The sequence below is a fragment of the Leuciscus leuciscus genome (genome assembly GCF_965113295.1).
Source record: "Leuciscus leuciscus genome assembly, chromosome: 9".
Taxonomy (NCBI): Eukaryota; Metazoa; Chordata; class Actinopteri; order Cypriniformes; family Leuciscidae; genus Leuciscus; species Leuciscus leuciscus.
In genome coordinates, this window is record NC_138733.1 from 39,008,465 (window position 1) to 39,031,537 (window position 23,073).

Below are 23,073 nucleotides of genomic sequence, written 5' to 3' on the forward strand. Positions count from 1 at the left end.
TCATACAAAATGCGCCATGCTCTCCTTCAAATTGATATTAAGAACTCAGTTTAAACTATATGTATTTATGTCTCTCAGTTTCAGAGTCTTTCATGCGCATAACAATAGAAAACAAGGAGAAACGTGCAGTCACATGCTCAATCGATCAACAACGTCGCTCTAGATGTGTAAAAACAAGTGGAAAGCGCGGGCGCGCCGCTGTCTCCTTTCCACAAGCGCTTGCTCTCCCGTGGCGTCTGTCGTTGCTATGCAACCATGAACTGCGCTCTCCATGATGACAAGGAAGTATCAGCAAAAGATTAATTGATTTCTAGCCCTTGCATTAGCTTTACTACTAGATATATTTATGGAGATGAAAAATAAGGCGCCCTATGGTTCGTTGCTGCCGCGCTCTATCACTCGCACTCCATAAAGAGCAAATTGTTTTTTAATGTTTCAATTTCGTGATTAAAATTACGTAATTTGGAAGCGGATAATTTCTTCACAAACAGCTCATTATGACTCAATGTTAGAATGCTGCACCTACACTCGATAGTGTGAATAAGATCAGCGCATCGCAGACCACTGCATTGACAGCGTGAAACATATGATCTGTCTACGGCCAGGGCTCAGCGGAAGACAGAGAATGCCGGTCCAGCGCTGTTTTGAGGAATTAAATTCTAAAATAAAAGATGTTGTTTTTTAATAATTTGCTCTGAGATGAAGCAAATATATTTGTGCGGGAATTTCTCGCACTATAAAAGCTAACCTTGTGGGAATGGTTTAAATTGTGCGCAATCCCCACATTCCCGCACCGAAATTCAAGCCCTGGTGTAGTAAGCGTAAATGGCAGAGTGTGAATATCAGAAGTACGTCACATTAGTTGCGTTTACACCAAGTCGAATCCGTATGTTCATTGGCCGGAAGCTAGTTATTTTAGTCGATTCAGTTTTAAATATGGATATTTTTCTTACACGAACACTTCGCTTCAGAAGGCCTTTCTTAACCCTCCAGAGCAGTGTGGAGCACTTATGATGGATGCACTTTTATGAGCTTCAATCTGATGGTTGCAATCCACTGGCATTATAAAGCTCGGAAGTGTTGTAAAGTTTTCTTTTATCGAAGCAGAGACCAGGAGACAGTTGGGATCGCGTTCAACAGAAGTTATTCTTTATTGAGAACTCCGCTGTGCGTGGCTGCAGGACTTCCAACATTATCTGAAGTATATAAATTTACATGGTGTCTTATAGGCATTTTAGGAGGAGGGACTTTTGAAAGTGGAGACAAATTCAAACAAAGCATGTAAATGAGTATACAGGTTAAGGTAACACCCTAGACTGTGAGGGTCTGGCCAATCCTAATTCAATCAGCATAAGGCTCCAAGAGCCATTTGGGTCCGAAAGCCATTTGCAGAACAAAAGGTGAGATTCTCAGTGAATCATTCGTGTGCTAATCCCATCAGTCTGAGTGAAACTGGGGCTCGAAGAGCCATTAAAGACAATAAGGAGAGAACAGGAATTGCAACTTTGCTGAGATCTTAACCGTAAAAGATTCTTTACCATGATGTTATGTACGGAAGCATATTTGAAATAGATTCTTAAATTTGTAATCCTTCAGTAGCGTCAGGGTGTTTAATATAACTCTGTGTTCGTCTGAAAGCAGAATGTCATATACACCTAGGATGGCTTGAGGGTGAGGAAATCATGGGCTAATTTTCATTTTAAAGTGAACTACTCCTTTAACATTCAAACCTAACAAATCCTGTCTCTCGTAGGACAAAGCGCCGAGCCGTCCGGTGGAGGACGACAGCCAATCAGAGGAGCCAGAGCCATCGTTCCCTCATGCTGGTTGGTGAACTTTCAGGCTGTGAACTCTTCACGAAGGCGTGACTTAGGGCTGCACGATTATGACAAAAATCAAAATGGTCGATTATTCCCATGAATTTGTAATTGCGATTTATTAATTACGATCTTTTTATTAATTACGATTATCACAATTTACATTGAATGATGTTTTGAATGGCTTTATACCAGTGGTTCTCAACTCGATTGGCCATAGGACCCAGATTTCACCATGGTCATCAAGCCACGAGTCCCGCGACCCACTTTTATATTATATAGGCCTATTATAATACATTTAGTGGTAGACGTGGTTCGCCTCTTACAACGTAACGTGCTCTAAACACACCTTAAGCACGCAGAATAGTGCAAGTGGACTTTTTTTTTTGAGCGATTACATAATCGTGGCATCCATAAATCGTAATCGCGATTAGAAATTCGATGAATTGCCCTAGTGTGCCTGTGTTTGCAGCGTGTGTGTCTGTGTTGCAGTGATGCTGCTGGAGTTTCAGAGCTCTCCTGCTCAGCGTCAGCGGCGGGACGGTCTGGCTCACAGGTCAGCGCTCCGGGTCGCTCAGATCAGAGCCAGACACACGGTGACGACACGCCTCGAGCAGCACGTGTCCAACAGGCTTCCCACCGCATCACACGCTGTTGAAGCGAGCACGCCTGAACACGGACTGAAGAGTGTTGCTGAGGTCAGGATCTGCACCGCCGCTCAGAGACGCGTGGAGGAGGCAGAGATGCACCGGCGAACGGAGAGGTACAGCACACTGAAGGAAACACACATGTTCCTGCTCTGCAGCCTCTGTCAGTACAGAGCAAATGGGCCGATAGATTGACTTCTCATAAAAAAAACAGTATGTCACGATACCAAAAATCTAGTTGTTGGTACCGATACCAAAAGTACATGATACTTGATACCAAAGTCGATACCACAGTGAAAAAAATACTTTTTGTTCATATTTTTAAAAAGAAATTACGGTGACACTTTACAATAAGGTTCATTAGTTAACTACCTTAGTTAGCATTAAGTAAGGGTTAATGCACGACGAGGTGTCCATTGTCAGGTATTAATGGACGACGGTGAGGCGTGAGACGGTTGCCTCCGCCGAAGTCCATTAATACCTGACAATGGACACCTCGAAGGGCATTAACCCGCTTATACCATGGTCACTTGCCAAATAACACATTTTTAAAGTTTTTACAAACAATAACTTGGTTTCCCTGGTTACACCTGATGGTTTATTTAGCAACCGGAGATATAGTCCGCTCAGCTCGTAGAACCCTTCAGTTTACGGCCTGTTGCTATGGTTACTCACAGCTGATGTAGCCAGTGCATTTATTTATTAATTTCGAACGGTAAACAGTCAGTTTCACCAGAACTCCTTTACTAGGTGCCCTCTATCACTTTTTAATGGACACCCTGCAGCCAATCAGAATCAAGTATTCACCCAGACCATGGTATAACTAAGATTGAACAAAACTTCTACAGCGGGGTGCCCAACCCTGCTCCTGCCGATCGACTGTCCTGGGCCGGGTTTCCCGATAACGATGTATCTTAGCTCTTAAGAGCGCTTTCTACGTGCAAGGTTACGAACGCTCGCAGCAATTCCACGAGCGTTTCCCAAAAATGCACTTAACATGAACGCGCGAGAATGCGCTCTACGTGCTACTTAAGAGTCGCTGTCCATTCGTGAAGTGCTGAAACATAACCTTATATGGAACGTTTAACCTAATAATTGTCATCTGTTGTGGATTAGCAATCAAGACAAGTCTATATAAAGCACCTACAGGCGGAGGCACTGACAAAATAGCTAATAAAAAAAGATTCCTTTCAAAAAGATGAAATTAATGTCCTTTTAGAGGAGATAGAGTGAAACAAAGCTGTAATTTTTAACAGATTAAAAGGATTTCTTTTATTTATTTTTTGTTCATTCATTTAATTTTGATTAAAATTATTAGATTAAATTATTTCTATTTTTTGTTTTGTTTTCTGACCTTTTTAATTATTTAATTTATACATTAATTTAACCAACAACAAAAAAAGAACAATAAAGTACAATCAAACCTTATATTATAATCACATTGCATTTGAATAAAGTTAAAGGTGTAATCTGCCGGTTGTCCTGCAGGTGTCCTCATAAATCTGTCTTCTTACGATGAACTTGGTGATGTACGATTACTCCAGAGCACTCGTAGATCTACGAAGATTTTCAAGTGCTACTTAAGCTACGATGCTTTTGGGAAACAGACCGTAATATTAAGATCAGTCGTACGATCGTTTTTACGATCAACTTAGGCTTACGATGCTTTTGGGAAACGCAGCCCTGCACAGTTCATCTCCAACCCTAATCAAACACACCTGAAGCAACCAATCAACGTCTTCAGGATCGCTTGGAAATTAAAGGCAGGTGTGTTTGATTAGGGTTGGAGATGAACTGTGCAGGACAGTCGATCAGCAGGAGCAGGATTGGGCACCCCTGTTCTACAGCATTTGTAAATATTAGTTAATGTTAATTTCAACATTTACTGATACGTTATTAAAATCAAAGGTTGTATTTGTTAACATTGTAAAGTGTTCTGAAATTACAATTCTCTCACCAAAATGTTTGCTCACTCAATGTATTTGTTTCAATAGTCAGTAATAAAATAAGAATTAATAATTTACCTCATGAAAATAAACACATTAGTAACATAAATAAATACAATAGAATAAAGATACAAATTAAACAATGCTGTATTTTTTCAGGTAGGTCTATCATAAGCATTCAAGAAAAATACCACAGAAATGGAATAATCAAATTTAAATAAACTCTGCATAGTCATAACTGTGTAAGTTTAATATAGATGGGCTTTTCTTTTGTTGTTTGATTGTCATTAATACAGACAGCCAATAGTAGACAGTAACAGGTTTTAAAGGCTGCTGTCACTAAACCTAGTGGATGGAGACAACATGCTGTTCACATTCACATAAACATCGCAAGTGTTCGCCAAGACTGCCATTTTGACACAACTGTGTGTGTTTGAACGTTTGTGTAATCAGCCGAGAAAATCTGACTCTCGCGAGAGGCGTTTGTGTGTGTTTGGTTGAGCATGCGAGTACGTCATAGTTTAAAATCGCTTGAATTCATAAATTGGCATGATATAATCGATGTGTGCTAAAGTATTGCACCGTGCAGCTCACTCGCAGAGCACAATCGATGTGGATACTATGAAGCCATTTGTGCATTTTGAGAGAGAGAGAGAGGAGCGGTATCGCTGAATCACTAACACTGTGTGACATTACATCTCAGAAAGTTTTAAAATGACATTTTCCTGTGAGAATCTGTTTGTGTTCAACCTACATGCTATAGTGCATAAATGCTCAGTACCATCGGTACACTTACGGTACTGTAGAAAAAACAAGTACCGTCAAGATTTTTAAATGTTGATACCGACGTATAAGTTCTCATGACATCCTTAGTTATACACAATTAAGACATATAAGACATAACCCTCTGAGCCCGGCGCGTTCTGATGGATATTTTCCTCTTGACAGCGTAAACAACTTACAGACTGAAGTGACTCATTTTTGGCCATTCTTATAAGTCTTTATACATATTAATAAACTATAAAGGTTTTTTTTTTTTTTTTTTTTTTACACTCTCAATAACAAATCCTTGTGTTTTTGTAAAATAAAGAAAATAAACAGGGTGCGCTTTAAGCTGTCGCTGTCTCCGCGAGAAACTTTCTGAAAGATGTCTGAATAATGAGCTGAAACTCAGCCAATACTTATCACACAAACATGAAACATATGTCTATAGAAAGCTTGAAATGTCTACTTTTAAATAAAACTATTCATATTTAAACCAAATATTCTCCTGCAATGTAATCCGTATGAAACTAAAAGAGATGTACAGTTTCTCCTGGCTCAGCTAATTATCGTTAATGTGATCACACCCACACTCACGCACGCTATTCATGATAATGTGTAGTGGATAGTGACCAAGAGATCGCATCTTCCTCAGAAGAGCAGCGGGACTTATTTTGAATAGCGACTTGATCCAGCCGTGGATGCAATTTCGTATGAGTATGTTTTTATTTATATTTCCAGACTTCTAATTGGATATATTTTTCAAATGCAATTTATTGCTGTGATGTAAATTATTACTCCAGTCTTCAGTTTCACGTGATCCTTTGAGCATCATTTTAATATGCTCATTTAATGCTCAAGAAATTTTATTATTATTATTATTATGAATGTTGAAAATAACAGCATTTATCTGAAATAGAAATCTATTGTAACATTATTCACTACCGTTCAAAAGTTTGGGCTCAGAAAGAGTTTAGTGTTTTGTTACTGTTGTTTTTTGAAAGAAATGAATATTTTAAGACTGGAGTAATGATGCTGAAAATTATCATCACAGGAATACATTGCATTTTAAAATATATTTAAATAGAAAACATGTATTTTAAATTGTAAAAAGAAACCGTTTATGCTTTATTTCGGATCAAATAAATGCAGCCTTGGTGAGCAGAAGAGACTTAAAAAAAAAAAAAGTACAGATCTAAAACTTTTGAACGGTAGTGTAGATCTAAAGTTGAGTAAAGTCTTTGTGTAAAGAAAATGTGTAGTAAGATTACTTATTTTAACTAAAACTTGATTATGTGAATAAGCCAAAACAATCCATTCAATCATCAAGTCTCCTCACATTCATTCTCTAACGTTCCTCATTGATATTCCCAGGGGAGGGTCTTTGTCTCCTCAGGTGTGAATCACAGCATTATTCATGTCTCGCACCTCCGTGTATCAGCCATTCTGACAATTAGTGTCTTACAAAAGTTAAATGTCTATATTGTTTTGTACGAAGGAGTGATTAGGATGGTTTTCACATTGTTTTGAAGGAAAAAACTCTAGGCAACAAGGTCCAGTTTTGAAAAGCCTTGTGAACAAATGTTTACTGTTATATGGCCTTATTTCAGTTTTTTTTTTTTTTTAAACCATGCATAAATGTTATTTTCCCAAAACTACAAACTTTTATGTACATGTTGCTCACATATTACTGTAGCCCTGTTTGTGCTGAATACAAGGTAATCAGACTTTAGCCGTTATGTTCTTAAGCGACACACGTCAGGGCATGTCAACTTCTTTAGGGCCCCAAAATACCTTTAGGGCCCAGAGGGTTAAACATTAAAATGCTCTCAACTTGGCTTTTATATACCATTTCCAAAACTGACTGACCATTGAATTATGTATAAGAAACAACATTTGAGTTGCTTTCCTTAAAATCTCAACTTTAATTAACTTTAAAGTTAACTTTATTAACTTTAATTTCTCTAACATGTGATATTCACTAGAATCAACGCTTTCATTTTCATTGCATTGATTTGGAAAGTAAGGGTGCTCCGATTGTTATAGCTTTATATAGTTTGATCGGTGGTCTCTATAAGAGCCGATCAGATGATGCAAAACTCACAAGACAGTTTTTCTATGCACAGCTAAAATAGCTTCGCTAAATTGACCGGTCTGGCAGCTCTAAAAAGGACAATACATTTGCAATGTCTTTTTTCGGAGAGTGGTGACATCGCACCGACAGCAAGAAACTAGAGCTGTGATTAATTTTAGTGCATTTCTGTCCTTCACTACCCTGGTAATCCAGAGTTCTCGCGAGAGCACAAGTTGAATTTGCTCAGCGAGTTGCTCTGGTGTCGAGTAATGATGCTCATTAAATCTGCCCCTCGATCTGAGCTGCACCAATCACATCGGGTTATCTGATATAGGCGGGCCAGAGGCGAGCTAAACAGAAGACGACAGAGCTGTGATGTCAAAGTCATTAGTAAACATTGCAAGATGGCCATGGATGAACGCCATTTGTTTGAAACTGCTTTGGCCGCTACAATGAACGAGTTAGACTTGCCTTTTTATCTAAAACAGGAACAGAAGACGGCGCTCGAATCGTTCCTTTGCAAGAAAGATGTTTTTGCCGTTTTGCCGACTGGATACGGCAAGAGTGTAATCTACCAGTTTGCTCCACTGGTGGCTAAGCATATGGGGCTTGTTGTTGTAATTGGTCGTAGTGTTATCCAATTGTGTGCAGTGAGATTTTCAAATGGATGCTTGGTGCCGCCCCTCGAGCTGGCCGATTTTCATTAGTCGACGCCAGACCATTAATCTTTAGGATTTAGGCCTGGATTTCCAGGCTAGTCCTTCCCAGGCTAGTCCTTCACAGCGGTATACTTTCATTCCTCCCTAAAAGCCAAACTTAACATCCAAATCAGCCAGATCAGCGATTGTCGTAAAACAGTCTGTTGCTAAACTGCAGGACATGCTTGATGATAAAGATAGTTATTAAAACTGCATTAAAGGTGCAGAAGTGATCCTGTTCCTCAAGCGGCTTTCTGTGCGCACGCTCCAAGAAGTGATCTTTTGGGATTAGGGTTTCACAGTCAAACACACACAGAAACATGTCAGAATGCCTGGCTTGGTGAGTATTAGGGTTGGGTATTGGTTGGGTTTTATCCGATACCAGTACCTACTCGGTATTTTTCAAACAGTTCCGGTGCTTAAATGGTTCTTAAACCGGTACTTAAGAAAACGAAACTGCACACACTTTATCAAAAAAATAATACCTGTGTGTGTTTTCTGAAAAAGATTTTCTGATGTCTGATTAAATTAAAAATTGTGCTGATGTAGCCGAAAACACTTAAGATCAAAATCTTGTCTTCTCATATTATTTATATATATATTATATTACATATTATATATTATAGACTTTTACAAAACACAGAAATATCTGACACTGAGCAGAAATATTTAACACACATAGTATAGCCTCATATAAATATACTTGATATACTTCATACTTGATATGCAAGATTTGCAGTTGCCATTAAAATACTAGACTTACCCGAAGAGGAACACTGCAGCTGAACTTGAACTTTAGTCAAGAGTGTCAGAGGTTTTGGGTTCTAATCCACATTCGGTTTTTGTTTTTTTTGATTATGCTCATCAGTGGTTGTATATCAAGCAGGGACACTTTGTGTGCATTATATTTTGTGATTTCACCAGAACGAATAGATATGAGGCGCCGTCTAGGGCTTAAATCGAACTTCATTCACGCACACATAAAACGCTTGCATACACATATAGTCACACATACATGTATACTGCTGAATGCTCCAACTATATGAAATGCACAACATCACATCTAAAGTCGCTCACGCACACACACGCAAACTCTACACACACGAGACGCGCGGAACTCTCCTCGCACATACTCATCTGAGACGCGAGCACACACACACACAAACAAACTTGCGCACATACTCATCTGAGACGCGAGCACACACACACACACACACAAACTCGCGCACATACTCATCTGAGACGCGAGCACACACACACACACAAACAAACTCGCGCACATAGGCCTACTCATCTGAGACGCGAGCACACACACACTCAAACAAACTCGCGCACATAGGCCTACTCATCTGAGACGCGAGCACACACACACAAACTCGCGCACATACTCATCTGAGACGCGAGCACACACACACACACAAACTCGCGCACATACTCATCTGAGACGCGAGCACACACAAACTCGCGCACATACTCATCTGAGACGCGAGCACACACAAACTCGCGCACATACTCATCTGAGACGCGAGCACGCACACACACAAACTCGCGCACATACCCATCTGAGACGCGAGCACGCACACACACAAACAAACTCGTGCACATACCCATCTGAGATGCGAGCACGCACACACACACACACACACACAAACTCGCGCACATACCCATCTGAGACGCGAGCACGCACACACACACAAACAAACTCGCGCACATACTCATCTGAGACGCGAGCACGCACACACACAAACTCGCGCACATACCCATCTGAGACGCGAGCACGCACACACACACAAACTCGCGCACATACCCATCTGAGATGCGAGCACGCACACACACACAAACTCGCGCACATACCCATCTGAGATGCGAGCACGCACACACACACAAACTCGCGCACATACCCATCTGAGATGCGAGCACGCACACACACAAACAAACTCGCGCACATACCCATCTGAGATGCGAGCACGCACACACACACACAAACTCGCGCACATACCCATCTGAGACGCGAGCACGCACACACACACAAACAAACTCGCGCATATACCCATCTGAGACGCGAGCACGCACACACACACAAACAAACTCGCGCACATACCCATCTGAGATGCGAGCACGCACACACACACACACAAACTCGCGCACATACCCATCTGAGATGCGAGCACGCGCACACACACACAAACTCGCGCACATACCCATCTGAGACGCGAGCACGCACACACACACACAAACTCGCGCACATACTCATCTGAGATGCGAGCACGCACACACACACAAACAAACTCGCGCACATACCCATCTGAGACGCGAGCACACACAAACTCGCGCACATACTCATCTGAGACGCGAGCACACACACAAACTCGCGCACATACTCATCTGAGACGCGAGCACACACACACACACACACACACACACACACACACACACACAAACTCGCGCACATACTCATCTGAGACGCGAGCACACACACACACAAACTCGCGCACATAGGCCTACTCATCTGAGACGCGAGCACACGCACAAACTCGCGCACATACTCATCTGAGACGCGAGCGCACACACACAAACTCGCGCACATACTCATCTGAGACGCGAGCACACACACACAAACAAACTCGCGCACATACTCATCTGAGACGCGAGCACGCACGCACGCACGCACACACAAACAAACTCGCGCACATACTCATCTGAGACGCGAGCGCACACACACAAACAAACTCGCGCACATACTCATCTGAGACGCGAGCACACACACAAACAAACTCGCGCACATACTCATCTGAGACGCGAGCACACACAAACTTGCGCACATACTCATCTGAGACGCGAGCACGCACGCACGCACACACACACACAAACAAACTTGCGCACATACTCATCTCAGACGCGAGCACACACACACAAACTCGCGCACATACTCATCTGAGACGCGAGCACACACAAACTTGCGCACATACTCATCTGAGACGCGAGCACGCACGCACGCACACACACAAACAAACTCGCGCACATACTCATCTGAGACGCGAGCACGCACACACACAAACAAACTTGCGCACATACTCATCTGAGACGCGAGCATACACACAAACTCGCGCACATACTCATCCGAGACGCGAGCACACACACAAACAAACTCACGCACATACTCCTCTGAGACGCGAGCACACACACAAACTCTCCGCGCACATACTCATCTGAGACGCGAACACACACACACAAACTCGCGCACATACTCATCTGAGACGCGAGCACGCACACACAAACTCTCCGCGCACATACTCATCTGAGACGCGAGCACACACACACAAACTCGCGCACATACTCATCTGAGACGCGAGCACGCACACACACAAACTCGCGCACATACTCATCTGAGACGCGAGCACGCACACACAAACTCTCCGCGCACATACTCATCTGAGACGCGAGCACACACACACAAACTCGCGCACATACTCATATAGACGGCGCCTCATAAATAGATCGATCTCTGCAACGTATTGAAGCGCGCGTCCGAGTGAAGACAGTGCGGTGTGCGCGAGCCACAGGGGAAAACACTGTATCCGCGCCACTGATCGCAGCGGCAACGAGCACTTTGATCACTTGATTTAAAAAACACAGTTCAGCGCTAGATCGTCTCTTATTTAACAAACGAACTAAATGAATGCTCTGCTATTTAACTGGAGATGTTTTGTTATTGGATCATTCGTGCCGCGAGATGTTTTATAGGGGGCGGTGAAAAAAGCCAGGCACCGAAAGTTTCGTTCTTATTCGGTCTGGTTACTACCGTTTACGTCGGAACCGGTTCCCTATTGGAACCGGGTTTCGGTACCCAACCCTAGTGAGTATTCACTTAAACGCTGTACGTTATGTCTTAAGTGAGCATAAAGAGTTGAGAAATAAGTTGCATGTGAAATAAGTTGCATTCACTCTTAAAGTGACAGCAGCCTAATATCCCTGCTTCTGGATCTTATACTGCTTAATGTTTTATACTTTATACATTAAGAAAAGTATTATTTCGGTGACTGTATCTGTGATTGGTTTCGGACAATTAAACTTCCAGTAATCTGGGATCGGCCCCCAAAATCCTGATCCTTATTGCAGAACTCACTTTACACCAATCGTCAAAGGCCTTCGTGTTTGTAAATCATGTTTGTTCACTCAATAATTGACACACTGAACAAAGTTGCACCCAGACCATGTCATCTGCATATTTAAAAAGACCAGCTGTGTTACTCTTAATGTGTTGTAGCTCATTGGTATATTGAAAATAACAGTGGGAACCAAACACAACCCTGTGGAGCTCGTATTTAAAACCAGTTCTCTGGGGTCCTTCGTTTAAATAAATATATATTTTTTTTAAATCATAGCTTCATCGGAATGGTCCGATATTTGGTGACTTTGTTGGTACTTGGTATATGAACACCCAAAAAAATTGGGGACAGGATTTGAATAGTCTAAGTGGTTGTAAAAAAAATAGTCACACTCAGGACCTTCGGGTCCAAATGGACCCGCCATAGGAAATGAATGGGAAATTGGCAAAAATGTGAAAATGCTGAGTTTTTTTGTGCGTACAATCTACAAATCAGCCACGATCCAGAAAAAAAGCACACAACAGTAAAGGGGTGAATCTATAAAACATCAAGAGTGCAAAACAGACACATCCACAAACACACACACACACACACAAACACACTTTTATACACATACACACTAATAAATTCAGATTACAAAAATCTGTTTTGAATTTTTAAAAATCACAGCTTCATCGGACTGTTACGAAACTAGGTGACTTTTATGGTATTAGGTATGTTATTATTATTATTTAAGTTTATTTAGATAGGGACAGATACAGATAACATAGATAAGCTTAACAGTCATCCAATGTATGCATCATAGTGTTTTTAGCTAAAGCTAATTCACGACACTTGTCCCTAGTAGGGCTTTTTGATAAAAAATACAGTTTTACATTATTAAAATAAGAAGAGAGAAAATAATAAAAAATAAAATAAAATAAAATAATATATAGATATATATATATATATACATACATACACACATATATATATATATATATATATATATATATATATATACATATATATATATATATATATATATATATATATATATATATATATATATATATATATATATACATATACACACATACATACAAAAAGGACAAAGTGTAAAGACTAAATATGAGAACAAGATTGTTCCTGAATTAACCACGATTTGGTGTTTTTTTTAAAGGTGGCTAATGTCGGTATGCATTTCAAATAGTCTGGCAGAGTGTCATGTGAACACACAAAAATATTGAGGTCATGATCCAAGCATGCTAAGTGGTCGTCACACTTCTGCTCTTTGGTCAAAATGACCCCCATAGGAAATGAATGGGAAATTGTCAAAAATATGAAAACAGAGTTTTTTTTGTGCATACAATCTACAAATCAGCCAGGATGCAGAAAAAAAGGACTCAACAGTGAAGGGGTGAATCTCTAAAACATCAAGAGTGCAAAACAGACACACACACACACACTTATACACACTAGAACACACACACACACACACACACACAAATGAAAGCTAATTTTAGGAAATGTGTGAAATAATAGAATAGCCTATGTAAATAGTATGCAAATAATTTAAATATATAGTTATGATATTTAAAACACTTTTTACATTTTTCTATTTTCCATTGTTTGATAATAATTATACTTTTACTGTTATTTTAGTTTTTTTATCATTATTTGATGTTACCAGTTACTCTTCATTGAATTTTCAGTTACTGTTCATTGAATACTGTTCATTGAATTCAAAATGTTTATTGTGAAAGATTAATAAAAATATTTGCATTTTCAAAAAGAATTGCATTTTTATTAAGTTAGAATTAAGTTAAAATTAAACATTGGGTAATAAAATGCTTTCCATTTGTTCTCTTTCTAATGCAATGGTCAGGTTTGACTGTATTATAAAGTAAAATTGGAACTTCAAATTACCATTTAAACCAACCAAACAAACAAAAAAAAAAGACAAAAATAGTCTTTGAGAATCTGTTATTATATTTTAAAATCAACAACCTCAAAAAAAATGCGCAAATATGTGCAAAAATGACTAGAATACGCAAGCCTTTCTACAGAGAGCTGTAAATCCATCTAGTGGTAAAAATGTGCTATTGCGTGATAAAAATGCTCAGTGTGTCCACCTGGTGGCACCCATCTCATTTCAAAAATTGCTTTCATGAGGCCTAGGCTTGACTCTAAAATGAAATACAGCTTTAATAAAAAAATAATATATATATAAAAAAATTCTATTATATTCAATGGGAAAAAATGGGTCATAATTATTGCATAAATATTAATTATAAATCATAAAATTATCTCAAAACACCAAAAAAGAAAAGAAAAAATATTAGTAAAAAAAAGTAAAAAAAAAAAAAAAAAAAAATTTTTATATATATGAATCCCGCCCTCCGGGTCCATTTGGACCCGAAAGTCCCAAGTGTGACTGTTAGACGAAGGACCCCAGAGGGTTAAGATATGCCATTCATAAACACTTTCTGCAGTCCATCTGAAAGAGAGTCTCTGATCCAGTGTATAAAGCCAGAATTTATGTTCACGTGTGATGATAAATGAACCTGCGTAGTATTAAACGCTGAAGTAAGATTAACAAAGTGCCCGTGCTTTAGATTTGGAGCCCTGAATATGCTGTGCTATGAAATCGGTCAACATGAGTGTGGTTTGTGTCTGAACTTCCTGTTGGGTTTCAGATTGTACAGTCAGTTAGAGGAAGTTAAACAGCAGAAGGAGTCCCGGAGCCGCCAGGAATCGTACGTCAAGAACCGGGAGAAAGCCAGAGACTTCCAGAGGGTGAGAGCATGAGCAGCACACGCAACTCATTACACTTGATGCGGACGATCTTGGTCACGTGACTGGATGAGTCTCACGAATGCTGAAAACACGGTTCACATTGAAACCAAAAGGAAAAACATGGGTTACATTGACCCCTGCACAAATGGTAATCTTGTTGGGAATTTTGCAGACTTCAGGACTCTTTCCTCAGATTTACACATGAACTGGCAGCCAAACCAAGCAAGTGCTGCTGCTCAAGTCTGAGATCATGTTTCACACACACTTCACATTTGCCTCCCTTTTTATTTGTGAATTATGCGAATATTCGACACGATAGTCCTGTGTTGTACAGATATGGACACGATGAGATTTGTGACGCACCCCTCTCTCTCTTTTACAGAAGACTCTGGAGAAACTGAGGGCCAAACTCAAGGCGTGACGTCTGCGGAGGTCCGTTTCTGCTGTTCGTGTTCGTCTCAATCAGATTTTAAAATCTCAAGCACTTTTATTTGTATGTCTGTATGTTGTGTATTTTAAGTAAAATGTACTTTGATCTAATAGTTGTCCGTGTCATTGTGAATATCGCTGAAAGCGTTTGGTGGTGCATTCTGCATGATTTCGAGGTGGCCTTGATCATGTGACCTGACAGATCAGTAGGGGACATATGCAGTACAAACTGGGGCCAGCTGCATAAACAGCCATTCTGTTATGACTGTCTCTTAACTAGCGGTTAGTCAAGGAGCAGTCAGTCTTACTTTTTAGTTTCAAATTAGACCAGTCTATGTTTTTAGACCAGTCTCGCCACTAAACTAGATTTTAATGGATGTATGAAGTCAGTTCTCCTGAAACCACATCTGAAGGGACGTTTGCAACTTTACAGGAGCATTCAATTAGCTGGATATGGAAGCATTGTGACCTCAGTGTGACGACAACTGGGAAAATACACTTTGAATTGTTAGCTTTGCACAGAAATGTTGACTAAATGACAGCGGTGTGTTTTACGAACTCAAACAACCCTTAAAGTCCTCCTGTAGTCAATCAGTTTATCCCTTAAAATTCATCTTTGATCACCAAATGACATATTTAAGCGTTTTCCTTAAAAAAATTCTTCATGCCTTAAAATATCTTGAATGTAACTCGACACCCTTGCCTCATTTAGTATGCGCGGTTCTATGAATATGCAAATGAGCCCCGCCTCCACTCACTCTCTCAGCTCAGAGATCCACTCGTTGACGATCACACGTCGATCTGATTGGTTACAAGGTAGTTTGTGACGTCAGAAACACCAGCGAGTTCAAACCGTGTTTTTGAGACTGTCTTTGGTTCACTGCAGTTTTAAAGCAACACTAAGGAACTTTTTTTTTTTTTTTTTTTTTCTTAAAATAATGTTTCCAAAATCGTATCAGTGGTTCAAGTCGTAACGGGGTGGAAGGCACTTCTGGATTCGCTTTGCAGCCTATATCTGCTATAACCACACTATGCAGGTTTGCCAAACCGGGTCGCGTTTCTGTAGTTTGAATGAGACATAAGAAAACTACACATTTGACTTGCTTTACGTCAAGCGTTACAATAGTCATTATTTTTTCTTCGTTTCTGATGTCGCAATACATCATACTTTCATGAAATCATGCAACATACTCTACCTTGTCTGTGGACATCGTTCATTCCAAAGCCGGTGCTGGATAAACAGCGAGCGTGCGTGTGACGGTCGGCTGCGGGCGGTGGAATTATTTACGACAGCGGTAATGGACAATTCCGCTTCCAACCTGTAGGGGGACCGCAGAGGAAAAGTTCCTTAGTGTTGCTTTAAGGTGAAAATACTCAGAAATGGTGTCAACTTATGAATTTACACATGGTTTGTCTTAAAGCACATTAAAAACACCACATATAAACAATATTAAATGCTTGAGTTTCACCACAGAGGGACTCCGTAAAGGTTCGACTAGCAGGGTTGTTATGTAACGGGTAAGATCATTGATGGCTTCTCATTACCATGAAGCCAATGTTAAAAAAAAAAATCTTTGTTTTTATCTATGGCATTTGCAATGAAAAGTTACACATTCAGAAACTATGTCATGCTGTAGTTGTAATATAAATCTTTAGTGAAAAATCTATTCCATTAACAGATAATCTATTATAAGTTCTACAAGTTAGTCAAAATTTACCACAATAAATGCAATAGAATTTGATAAATTCTAGTAAGAGTGGCTAGTAAAAAAAAAAAAGCGTTTTAATTTATGTTGGTGCGGGATGATGTTTTTTTCCTCTCTTCATCAGTCTTTTTTGTTTTTTGTACTTGCTCGTTTTGGTTATTGGGAGGATTGTTGTACGAGGGAGAGTTGTAACAACAAGATCTTATTTGCACAGATCAGGTCGGGTGAGGTCTGTATTCATTAAAGGTATTTCACTTGTGTATTGTGACAATGCAAACAAATGACAGGATGATCCTCATTCCAGCTGGCCTGTCATGTGGGTAACGCGCAGGCCGTCCCACGCATGGGGAGGGGCTCAGTGCAAGTTTGGACATGCGAGATGTACTGTACATGTACTGTATGTGAGTGTGTGTGATGTGCCTTTCACCAAATTTGAAATTACGTAAGAAAAAACATACAGACAAGGTCGAGTAGTGTTTTTTTTTTTTAAGTTAAAGTGCAAAAAAATTAAAAAATTGTATTTTAAATGATTTAATTACCCTTTAATTTATTGTTTATATTTATTTTACATCCATTTAGTTTTACTCAGTTAACAGATAAAACGTTTTAAAAAGACATTTAGGAATGATATTGATATAAATGTTATTTTTATTATTTTTACTGAATGAGTAGATTCGCTTGACGTGTTTCATCATCGCTATGAAAACAACTGGCCAATCAGAGTAGTGTGTGAATGACATGAGTGTGATCTGATTGGCCGCCTCCGTCCGTGATCCCAGTAGTAATGAATGGCAGATGACTGCGCGCACGCGCTGCCGCACAGAGACGGTTTGCCGGAGATTTGAACGAGCTCGTGACAGTCAGTAGAGGAATCTCATCCGCGCGCATTAAGGTAAGCAGGAGCTGCAATAGTGCGAAAGCAGTGAAGTCGCAATGCTCGTAACGTACGTGTCTTGTTTTCTGTTTTGTGTGTGTGGAAAGTGTACGAATATTATCTTAATTCTGAATGAGTTCTTCAAAATCTTGTTTTGAGTAGTTTATACACGTGACGTATGTGTTCTCGTGTTTCCCGGTGGCGGCTCGCGCATCAAACCAGCTGATGCAATAACTGTGTTCGTCCAGATGAATGAATGCGTGCATTAATGCTTCACTGCCCCTGTTGTGTGAACGAGCGCGAGTGCTGCTGCTGCTGCATACTAAACGCGCACTTGGCAGAAGTTGGCACTCAGGCTCGTGTTGTGTGGAGATTCACTGCTCTTGCTGATGTTTACTAGCTCTTGTAGTGGCGTCACCACTAATGCGTGTGTTTCCTGTCGCCCAGGCTTCACCATGACAACCGCGGCTCACGCGCAGGAGCTCTTCCGGCGCGCGCAGGCCGTGTGCTTTGACGTGGACAGCACCGTGATCCGCGAGGAGGGCATCGACGAGCTCGCGAAGTTCTGCGGCGTCGGGGACGCGGTCACGGAGATGTCAGCACGCACACGCACACACACACACACACACACACACACACACACACGCACGCACGCACACGCCTTGTCTAAATACCCACACTTGCGGTCTTTGCACTTGACCACTTTTCTCTCTATTTGGCCCAAGTGTTTAAGTAGGCGTAAAGACTGCAAGTGTGTGTGTATAACTTTTTGATAACTCGATGGGACACACTTATAGTCTTGCAAAGTGTTAACAGTAGCAAATGTTGTACAGAATAGGCCTGCACACACCATACTCCTCTTTGCACCAATAAAATGTGCTACACTTTTAAGTTTTTCCTACCAAATTATATGCATCTAGTTAATTTAAATGACAGTGGAATGTTTTCCTCGTGATTTCGGGGCACATGAGTTCCCGAACATAATGCATGATGGGATACGCTTAGCCTAGAGATAGTGTGGGTTTAGTGGGCACTGCACTTTGGCATCTTTAAGTCATGGGATAGTCTTGCTCACTTGCACGCGACAGGGAGTAAGACCGCAAGTGTGTGTATTTGGACAAGGCAACAGTACACACACACACACACCCTAGCCAGTGCGCAAACACGCACAGCATTGAGTTTGAGAGCGCACCCCTGTGGTTGTGTGTGTCCGCAGGACCCGGAGTGCCATGGGCGGCTCTGTCTCATTCCACACAGCTCTGAGTGAGCGTCTGTCCATCATCAAGTGCTCAAGGGAACAGGTCAACAAACTGCTCACGGACCACCCGCCGCAGCTCACGCCAGGTATTAAGTAAGTTGGTAATCATCCCTCGCTTTTGGAACGTTTTTCAGTTGTTAACTTTATTGACTTGACTGTTTTACAAGGACTTGTCAAAGTAACAAAAAAATACGCATACGCATAGTTCCAACAAAACTAATAAGATAAACTCTAACTATGCACTTTATATACACTATAAAAACTATACAATATACACTGCACACACTACACTATATACACGCTATACACACTATTAATAAAGTTATACACTTTATTTGCTCTACAAACACACTATACACAATATTTATACAAACTACACTATACATAGTATAAACACTACTCACACTTTTATACATTTACTCTTAACAGACTTTACAACCTATACACTAGATGCACTTTTTACAGTGTATACACTATACACACCTTTTGTACATTTACACTACACTTTACACCCTATATACACTACACTAGATGCACTATACACAGTATATAGAATACACTATATAGACTACACTCTATATACTTCATAATATACACTACTTCATTTTACTGTGAATAGCATATAATGTGTACACTGTAAAGTGCACGTGAGCAGTGTGCGCTGCAGGTTAGAGGCTGTGTGTGCTGATGCGGTGTGTGTGTGTGTCCTCAGGGAGCTGGTGGAGAGTCTTCATCAGCGCGGTGTGAAGGTCTTCCTCATCTCCGGAGGCTTCCGCTGCATCGTTGAACACGTGGCGTCACAGCTCCACATTCCCCTGCACCACGTCTACGCAAACCGCCTGAAGTTTTACTTCAATGGTAAGAGTCGTCGTTGTGGCACTGGCTCACCTGTGGCGCTGGCGCTACCTTCACACGCAACCAAATAATCCGTTAGTAATCGGATTGGCGGCTCAATCAGACTGAAAAGCCTTCATGTAAACACCTTAATCGATCCGATTGAGCTCGATCCGAATGGAATTTAGATCGGATTGAAAGGGGTTGGTTTATTCCTTTTCTAATCCGATCGAGAGAACATGTAAACACTACATACGGATTCATCTATCGGAATGAATTCGGTCCGATTGAAACTAAAGTTGTGCATGTAGCCCGTGAGTGATGAGGCGTGTGTGTTGTGCTCCGTCAGGCGAGTACGCAGGGTTCGACGAGTCTCAGCCCACGGCGCAGTCGGGGGGGAAGGGCACGGTGATCCGCATGCTGAAGGAGCAGTACGGCTTCGAGAACGTGGTGATGATCGGAGACGGAGCCACTGATCTTGAGGCCTGTCCTCCTGCGGTGAGTATGTCACCATATACACCCCAGTGAACCTTGACCTGCATGATTTGTGGGCCTGACCAATAGACAAGCTACACTATTTACAGTCGGTCACCTGTATTAGTGAGGGTGACTTCTTCTGTGCATTACTAGTCACACTTCTGCTACTCTCCGTTAGGACGGTTCCGCGGATCCTTAAGTCTTAAATTAGATATTTCAAATTTAAGGCCATATAAAGTTTTAAGTCTTATTTTTACTTATGAAAGGTCTTACATTTTAGATGACACTTTGACTTGGACGTATCTAAATGCTTTACCAAATTAAATTGATCTAATTAGCGTACATATCATTTTTTATTATTCTATTCAATCGATTAGTTCAAACGGCTGATTCATTCAGGAAAGAAGCAAGTGATCGTTCATTGAATCATTAAACTAATTCACTATTAGTTTCTATTAGATTCAGCCTCGGAATCGATTCCAAGAGCAAATTGTGATTTGTTTGTTCACGTGACAATTCGCGTCATTTAAATTACGACAACATTACGTCTGTCTCCTGCACGCGAAAGGAGAGGAGGAGAAGAAAATGGCTAATGTCAGTTCAGTTGTAAGATGGGCTGGGAATCGATTCCGAGGCCGAATCTAATAGAAACTAATAGTTAATTAGTTTAATGATTCAATGAACGATCACTTGTTTCTTTCCTGAATGAATCAGCCGTTTGAACTAATCGATTGAACTCCCTCATCTCACTTGAAGGATTAGTTCACCTCAAAATGAAAATTTCCTGATAATTTACTTTTTAACTTAAAAAGTTTTTTGAGGAACTTAATAAGTTTTTTGAGGAAAACATTTCAGGATTTTTCTCCACACAATGGAGTTCAATGGCAACCAGAATGTTGAAGTTCAAATCAATGCCGTTTCAAAGAGCTCTGCACGATCCCAGCTGAGGAATGGGGTCTTATCTAGCAAAACGATCCGTCATTTTTGTAAAAAAAATTAATAAATGTATATACTTTTTAACCACAATTGTCCGTCTTGTGCTGGTCTGCGATGCGCCACGTATTACGTCATCACGTTGGAAAGGTCACGGAAAAAAGAAGAAAATAATAAATTAAAACAAGATGTCGGACCATTTTGAAGTTGGAAGAGAAAATGAGATGGAATTTTTCGCCCTTCCCTACCTTTCTGAACCGGAACACAGACAAATAACTTGGATAGATGACGTGACTCGTGACCTTTCCATCGTGATGACATAATGCGTGGTGCGTCACAGACCAGCACAAGACGAACAATTGTGGTTAAAAAGTTTATAAATTTTAATTTTTATTTTAGAAAATGACAGATCGTTTCGCCAGATAAGACCCTATTCCTCAGCTGGGATCGTGCAGAGCCCTTTGAAGCACTTCAGAGCTCTTTGAAACTGCATTGACTTGAACTTCAGCATTCTCTTGCCATTGAACTCCATTGTGTGGAGAAAAATCCTGAAATGTTTTCCTCAAAAAAACGTAATTTCTTTTCCACTGAAGAAAGAAAGACATGGACATCTTGGATGGCATCGGGGTGAGTAAACTATCAGGAAATGTTCATTTTGAGGTGAACTAATCCTTTAAGACAGTGACTTGCCGCCACCTACTGGCTGTTTTAGTTTCATATTTAAAGTACCCTTTAATTAAAACGTTAAAATTAGAAATCATTTCATACTTAATACTATGAGATTGTTTTTGTTTTTTAATTCAATATTTTAATAATGCAATTGTAAATAGTGTAAATATATTAATGCCGCTTCTGTGTTGTCTCTGCACTGCAAAGATGGATTTGGTTGATAATGATCTCACTTGACTAACAGCCCTAAACTGTTATTATTCTAATAGAATTTAATTGGAATGTTAGAATTTGACATAAAATGTGATGCGCACATCTAATATGTTTAGATAAAAGGCCCTCATGCAGGTAAAAATGCCCCTGGAAGTCAATTTAAGGTGGCAAATATCGCCCTTTAATAAAAAGTTAATTTCTGTCACTGCTGTGAACAGAACCGCGCATAATTATGAATAATATGAATGTCTTTGATTAGTCAGCTGGCCTAAATCAGCCATGGTACCAGTACAAAAACACAATATATAAATATACAGTATATTTTGTCAATATTGCACACCCCTGATATACACTATTACATTTTATTTCCTCAGGCCCTAAAAAGCCTTAAATTTGACTTTAAAAAGTGAGAGTCGTAGGTGAAGTCACACTGCGGTCATGTCTTTTCAGAGCGCTTTCATCGGGTTCGGTGGGAACGTGGTGCGGCAGCAGGTGAAGGACAAGTCCTCGTGGTACGTCACGAGTTTCGGAGAGCTGCTTAAAGAGCTGGAGAAGATCTAGAGTTGATGGAGCACACAGACCAGACCATCTTTGTGCCTTTTCTTAGTTTTTAACTAATGTTTAATATCGATTGTGTTTTAGAAGTTTTTTTACAGAAATGGTTGTTTATCTAGAGGTCAGTTTGCAGGATGTTTTCTGTGATGTACTGTACGGTTAGCTGTGATGAAACTGATTATGTTAACACTAACAACTGTCCGTGTCCATACTTGAAAGAGAACACTTATAAAAAATGGGTCACCAGCTAATAAAACAAAAGTAACAGCCGCTGGGCGTCCTTCATCTGTGTGA

At 40.4% G+C, this 23,073-nt stretch overlaps 2 protein-coding genes across 4 annotated transcripts in view; both read left to right on the top strand.

Annotated features, from left to right (window-relative positions):
* LOC309507030 (uncharacterized protein) overlaps nt 1-15,371 on the top strand; it is a 53,299-nt gene extending 37,928 nt beyond the window's left edge. For all 3 annotated transcript variants that reach the window (XM_082181085.1, XM_082181084.1, XM_082181086.1), the window contains 4 exons: nt 1,754-1,826; nt 2,310-2,580; nt 14,732-14,831; nt 15,214-15,371. In XM_082181085.1, coding sequence (XP_082037211.1) covers nt 1,754-1,826; nt 2,310-2,580; nt 14,732-14,831; nt 15,214-15,252 — 483 coding nt within the window. In that variant the 3' untranslated portion in view covers nt 15,253-15,371. The remainder of the gene's footprint in view (nt 1-1,753; nt 1,827-2,309; nt 2,581-14,731; nt 14,832-15,213) is intronic.
* A 2,336-nt stretch (nt 15,372-17,707) lies between these two features.
* Nucleotides 17,708-23,049, top strand: psph (phosphoserine phosphatase). The gene is made up of 6 exons (XM_082181136.1): nt 17,708-17,858; nt 18,288-18,435; nt 19,057-19,191; nt 19,811-19,956; nt 20,282-20,430; nt 22,675-23,049. Exons 2-6 carry the CDS (start codon nt 18,296-18,298, stop codon nt 22,783-22,785), a joined length of 681 nt encoding a protein of 226 aa, XP_082037262.1. The 5' UTR covers nt 17,708-17,858; nt 18,288-18,295; the 3' UTR covers nt 22,786-23,049.
* The last annotated feature ends 24 nt before the right edge of the window (nt 23,050-23,073 follow it).

What these genes read in the sequence shown, in the direction of transcription:
- psph (XM_082181136.1), top strand. Translation starts at nt 18,296, where the DNA reads ATGACAACCGCGGCTCACGCGCAGGAGCTCTTCCGGCGCGCGCAGGCC. An exon ending in GGGGACGCGGTCACGGAGAT is followed by an intron (nt 18,436 to 19,056) that starts GTCAGCACGCAC and finishes GTGTGTCCGCAG; the next exon opens with GACCCGGAGTGCCATGGGCG. An exon ending in CAGCTCACGCCAGGTATTAA is followed by an intron (nt 19,192 to 19,810) that starts GTAAGTTGGTAA and finishes GTGTGTCCTCAG; the next exon opens with GGAGCTGGTGGAGAGTCTTC.